Source organism: Periophthalmus magnuspinnatus, chromosome 24 (genome assembly GCF_009829125.3).
Source record: "Periophthalmus magnuspinnatus isolate fPerMag1 chromosome 24, fPerMag1.2.pri, whole genome shotgun sequence".
Lineage (NCBI taxonomy): Eukaryota > Metazoa > Chordata > Actinopteri > Gobiiformes > Gobiidae > Periophthalmus > Periophthalmus magnuspinnatus.
Genome location: NC_047149.1, coordinates 27016922 through 27022921, shown reverse-complemented (window position 1 = coordinate 27022921; position 6000 = coordinate 27016922). Strand labels below are relative to the sequence as shown.

General features: G+C 42.7%; 1 protein-coding gene across 3 annotated transcripts in view; it reads right to left on the bottom strand.

Annotated features, from left to right (window-relative positions):
• Positions 1-3429: 3429 nt before the first annotated feature.
• Positions 3430-6000, bottom strand: part of ppp2r5cb (protein phosphatase 2, regulatory subunit B', gamma b) — a 47223-nt gene continuing 44652 nt past the window's right edge. For all 3 annotated transcript variants that reach the window (XM_033990839.2, XM_055232062.1, XM_033990840.1), the window contains 4 exons: positions 5494-5595; positions 5255-5327; positions 4565-4678; positions 3430-3859 (listed from right to left, as the gene is read on the bottom strand). In XM_033990839.2, the coding sequence (XP_033846730.1) occupies positions 3728-3859; positions 4565-4678; positions 5255-5327; positions 5494-5595 (421 nt within the window). In that variant the 3' untranslated portion in view covers positions 3430-3727. The remainder of the gene's footprint in view (positions 3860-4564; positions 4679-5254; positions 5328-5493; positions 5596-6000) is intronic.

Sequence of the window (6000 nt, the reverse complement as noted above, 5' to 3'; positions counted from 1 at the left end):
GAGAGAGGAAGAGGAGAGAGAGAGGAAGAGGAGAGAGAGAGGAAGAGGAGAGGAAGAGGAGAGAGAGGAGAGAGACGAGAGAGAGAGAGGAGGGAGAAAGAGAGGGAGGAGAGAGAGAAGAAGAACAGAAGGAGAGAGAGAAAGAGGAGGGGGAGAAAGAAAGAGAGAAGGGAGAGAGAGAAGAAAGAGAAAGAGAGAGAAGGAGAAAAAGAGGAGAGAGAAAGAGAATGAGAAGAGAGAAATTGAAGGAGAGAGAAAGAGAATGAGAGAGCGAAGGAGAAGAGAGAAAGAGAGAGAAAGAGAGATGAGAAAGAGGAGAGAGATAAATTTTCCTCCACAGAAGTAAATTCTTCATCTTTAAATCAAATTTAAAGATGTTGTTTCAACTCGTTTTCATAAAAATATAAAACTCTTTTGAAATGTTGAGTTTTGATCTTTCTCCTCATCCTCTGAGTTTATCTGAGGTCAAACACCAGCAGGAGGCGCATGGACTGAAGGAGGTGGAGGAGGAGAGGACGAGGGAGAGGAGGGAAGATAGGATAGAGAGGATAAAGGAGGGAGGAGGAGGGAGGAGTAGAAGAGGGAGTAGAGGAGGTTTTTTTTAGTGTCAATTTAAAAAAATTCTACATAAGTTTTAAGATTTTAATTTTGAATCATCTTAATTTGACTTTAACCTTGTTAAATTAAAGCTGCACTGTGTAACTTTTCAGGAGCGGCGTCTGCCACCTGCTCGTTTCCATGGAGATGTAACTGCTTTGTTCCACAGTGCGACATTAAAGACATAAAAATACCTTGAAAAACATGTGTTCTTACTGTGAGTCGGCTCTCCTCTCCGTAGATCTGACCTGTAACTCGCTAAAGCCGTGCTGTGGAACATTCAAAGCAAAGCAATAAGTCATGGAAATAATCAGACGCCTCTAAACTCCACCAGAAAAGTTACATATTGAATCTTTAACACGTCACCTCCTTTGGCAGAGGCGGTTCAGGAGGTTGTTGGTTCAAGTCCAGCTCCTTCATTTCTGGTGTGTCTTTGAGCAAGACACTTCTCTCACCTTCTGCAGCAGCCACATATGGAACAGTCCCCCCCTTCCTTCCCTTTTTTCTCTCATCCCTCCCTCCCCTCTCTCCTTTTCTCTTCACCTCCTTCCCTCCCTCCCTCTCTCATCCCTCTTTCTTCCTCCCACTCTCCCCCTTTGCCCCCTTCCCTCCCCCTTTTCCTCCCGCTCTCTCTCCCCTCCTTCCTTCCTTCCTTTTCCCTCTCATCCCTCCCTGTTCCCTCCTTCCCTCTCTTCCCCCTTTGCCCCTCCTTTACTCTTTCTCTCTCCCTCTTTCCCTCCATCTCCATCCCTCCCTCTCCTCTCTCCTTTTCTCTCCATCTCCTTCCCTCTTCTCTGCTCTCTCTCATTCCTATTTCTCCCTCCCTCTCTCCCTTTTCCCCTCATTTCTCCTTTCTGCCTCCCTCTCCCTTCCCTCCCTCCATCTCTTTCTCTCTCTCTCTACAACTGTCACCCCTCCCTCTCTTTTCCCTCTTTGCCTCTCCTTTCCTTTCTTTCATCCCTTTCTCCCTCAGCCCGTCCATCTCCCTCTCTCTTCTCCCCTCTTTTCCTCTTTCTCTCCCCTCTCCATCCCTCTCTTCTCCCGCTCTTTTGATCTACAGTGGCAGCCACACTTCAACAGTCAGCGCCGGGGCAGCTGTGGCTAAAAAGATAAAGTAAAATAAAAATAATCTTTCAAAGTAAAAAAAAAATAAATAAATACAAATTTTAAACAGGAATTTTTAATGAGCTGCAGTTTCCACGTTCTGCCACCAGAGGTCAGCAGCGGAGCAGGCCTCACTCTGCAGAATGAGCCCACGAGCAAAACTGACCCCGTGACCTTTAGACTGGACGTTCACTGGATTTAAACTGTTCAAATAAAAACTAAAACACGGTTAAATATTATTAGTGCAGTAAATATGAGTGACACGTGACATTTGAGCCAATTTAATTAAAAAAAAAAAAAAAAAAAAAAAAAGGATTTAAAGGATTCGTTTCTTGCAGTGAGAATCGCTACTTATAAAAATTATTAAATTAAAAAAAAAATTAAATCTGCAGGTGTTGTTTGAGTTGTAAGTTTACTTGAAGCTCAAATACATTTATAAAACAAATAAAACATTCACGTTTGAGACAGAACACCTGAGAGACACGACCACAAGGGGGAAGCAGAGCGCCCCTGAAATGATGCTGTGAAATGACATGTGGCCAGTGCTGAAGTAGAATCTTCATTAATCACTAGAAAACACTAGAATGGCCTTGTGTAGAAGTGGACAGGCAGGAGGAGACGGCCGCCATCTTGGGACTGTGGAGCAATGTGTAATTTCATAGGATTTTTGTGAAAAATTGTAGGAAAGTTGGATCTTGGAACACTGAAACGAGACGATGTGATCCCTCATTTGTCCAGACTTGGTTCAGTGTAGAGAAGGTTTCAGCAGTGGTCATCTGGACAGTTTTTGAAGTGATGATGAGCAGATTTTAAGCAGAGAAGGAAGATATTTTTGTGAAGAAAAAGGAGAATCCGCTGAACTGAAATGGTGGATTGAGGTTTAATCCACCAGCTGTTTACAGAAGTGTCCTCACCTGGAATAAAACAATCAAACGCTCATCAGGGGCTTAACTACGCTGAAGGTGAGACATCAACGCGCTTTACATAAAGGAACTACTCACTCACACACATTGGGTTAAGTGTCTTGCACAACGACACAATGACATCATCTGTGGGAGCTGGAATCGAGCTGGATTTGTCCACTCAACCAATGATGTTTATATCAAGAGTGGGATTAGAACCGCCAACCTTCAGATCAGTGAACAAACACACATACTGATGCTTTAGCTTTAGTTTTTGTTTAGTTCTAACGCTCCTCCCTTTGGGGCTGATCAACTTGGGTTAGGAATAATTCCCAGCGTTCCGAGCCAGTTCCATCAAACGTAAAATGGATTCTGGAGTCGAAACATCTCGATCTCAAAAACAGTCCAGATGACCACAACCCGTCTCTACATTAGAACTAAAATATAAAAAATATTAACTGTTTCCACACAATCCTCTCTGTATTTGACACTTTCAGATTTTTGAGCAAATTTAATAAAAAAAAATAAAAAAAATTGTTTTAGGAAGTAGCTGCTTGATCAAATGTTAATTATCTCAAAGAATAATCTACAAAAATAAAACTGTTCAATTCAGAATTAGGAATGGGCTGATATGGATTTTCAGAGCTAGTAAAAATATAAACAGTGGTCACTATTTCAAGTGTCTTATACTTACAGAAACCAAAACATCCGTAAATAAAGTTTATTTTATACCAATTCATAATAGACCCGCAGGCCATTCTTAGCACAACTATATCTTCAGAGTCCTTCAGGACGGGAGACACATGACATCAGATTAAAGCACAAATAAAAGACAAAAGAACAAGGTTTATTAAAAGAATATTTCATAGCTAAGTGCAGCTCTAGTATCGGTTTACACGTGTGCTTGGGTACAGCCTACAGTCACAAAATGGCCGACGTCATGGCAGTCACAACATGGCTGACACGCTGTAGATGACCTGGGGAATGTCCACTCTAGAGTTCTATGTGTCTGTATGGGACAGTGTTTGTGCTAAGGTCTCCGGTCGGTATCTGCTGCTGGTTTGTTTGTGGTTCGTTTTCGTGGTCTTCTGGTTTTGTTACAGATCTTTTGTAGGTGTTGGGGTCTAGTGTCCATCGTGTGTTATCATCTCCTCCGCTCGCCGGTGCAGTTCTATCGCCGTAACTGTGGAGATGTCTTTGGGAAGTTCGGATTTCCTCCTCATCAACGGCCGCTCCTTTCGGTGATCTTTAGAAAGCTGCACAAAAAAAAAAAAAAAATGAGGGGAATAATTTAACAATAAATGTGTAGAAATTTGTCCTCTGCTCCTCTCATCTGCTCCTCTGACCCTCTGCTCCTCTGTATCCTCTGACCCTCTCCTCTTCTCCTCTGACCCTCTCCTCTTCTCCTCTGCTCCTCTGCCCCTCTCCTCTGCTCCTCTGACCCTCTGCTCCTCTCCTCTGCTCCTCTGACCCTCTGCTCCTCTGCCCCGAACGCCAGGGGAATTAAGGAATTATCCATTATTGTTTTGGTGCTGGGGGTAAGACAGCGCCTCCTGGAGGTCATCAGGGAGAATCTGTCTTTTGGATGATACATTTGATTCTTTCATAAATCCATAAATCTCCTCTTTGGTCTTCCTCTTCTTCTTCTTCTTCTTGTTTCGTGGCAGCTCTATCCTCTACATCCTTCTACACAAACCAAAACATCTAAATCTACAAACGTTTAAGGATCTTTAAGGAGAGCTCAGTTTATAAAGTCCCTACGCTCACACCTGACCCTGTGTCCAGAGCCTTGACCTGCAGATGGACACAAGTCTCATCCTCAGTTTATGGACAAGTCTCATGTGACAGAGGCTCATTGTTCCCTCCCTGAGTCCTGATTGGCTGTAGGTTCTGGGGTTTAGGCGGCGTGACGTTTCCTCGGGCGTTCCTCACAGGCGTCACATGACCGGGCCGGGACTCACCTGTGTGGCTTCTTCCTCTACCGTTTTCTTTAACAGATTGACGTCGTCTAAAACCGGCCCGTCCATGTCCATCTCCATCGGACTCCCTGACCCCGAGTCGATGTACGTCAAGAACTGCACGAGGAGAGAGTCGGTCAAACATTTGCTCCTTCAAATCAAACACATCACTTCACAAACAGGTTGAGTTCACGTGACATCAGAGCCTGTGGAGTCAGTGAAGATTAACCTGAGCTGGAGGTCAGAGGTCAGAGGTCAGGGGTGAGAGGTCAGGGGTCAGACTCCTCAGGGGGAGTTTGTTGTGTAACTGTCAGGTGCAGATGTGTGGACCTGGTTTATGTTTAATGTCTCTGTAACTACTGGGCCTATTCACGTGAAACTAAAACTAGAACATAAAACACGTGTCAAAGTCAAGGCCCCCGGGCAAAATGTGGCCCTCCACGTCATTTTATGTGGCCCACAACAAGATCTTGACCGTCTTAAAATGTGAGTTTATCAGGAGATACAGTTGTACAGCCATTTTTTTTTTACATCTATGGAAATGTATATGTGATATTTGTAACATAAATAAGAAATAAATACAGAGACAGTTAATGAGAGCAACCATTTTGCTGATGTGGCCCTCGGTGAAAATGTGTGTGACGTCGCTGCTCTAGACCGTACAGTCGAGCTCAGGTTTTTTTTTGTAAATACCTGTGGATTTGACTTCGCTAAATTCTCAATCTTGAGCCAGGCCTCTTCTCTTTCTTTCCATTTGGCTTTTTCTCTAGAACACAAACAAAAACGACACGTCAGCGCTGGTGTGTGAACGTGTGAGAAACAGTTAAACGCTTTCTTGACGTAAAACACTGAGTTCCTTGAAGGTTCTCAGATGTTTCAGTTCAACATTGTGGTTTAAATTGAATAAAATGTAAAATGATTCCGGGCCTTACTTGCTTTTCTCGGCTTTAAACTGTTGTGTGCAGTCGTCGAAAAGCTTCTGGTTCATCTCCATAAACAGTTTGAGCGCGTTGTAGATGAGGCCGTGGATCGTCCTGAAGTCAAAACAGCTCCATTAAAACTTTTAAAAATCCCACAGGTGAAACATAAAAGGTAACGCTGATCCTCAACTGATAATGAAATGGATTTAAACAGAGCAGTGCCTCCTGTTAGCATCAGGAGGCAATGGAGTGCTTTTCTTGTCGTATTTACCTCATTTTTTCCTGTTAGATGTGAACTTGATGTGACGTCCATTTTCACTTTAAATGACTTTTTAAATAATGTTTTTTTCTTAAATTTTTCATTTTTTTTCACAAGTTTATTCTCTAATCATTTAAAAAGTCCAGACAGTTAAATTATATAAACATCATAGAAAATGGCAAACTGTCTAACCTCCACCCCACTCCCTTTTTTTTCTCTTTTTATTACTATAATATTTTATTTATATATTATAATATTTT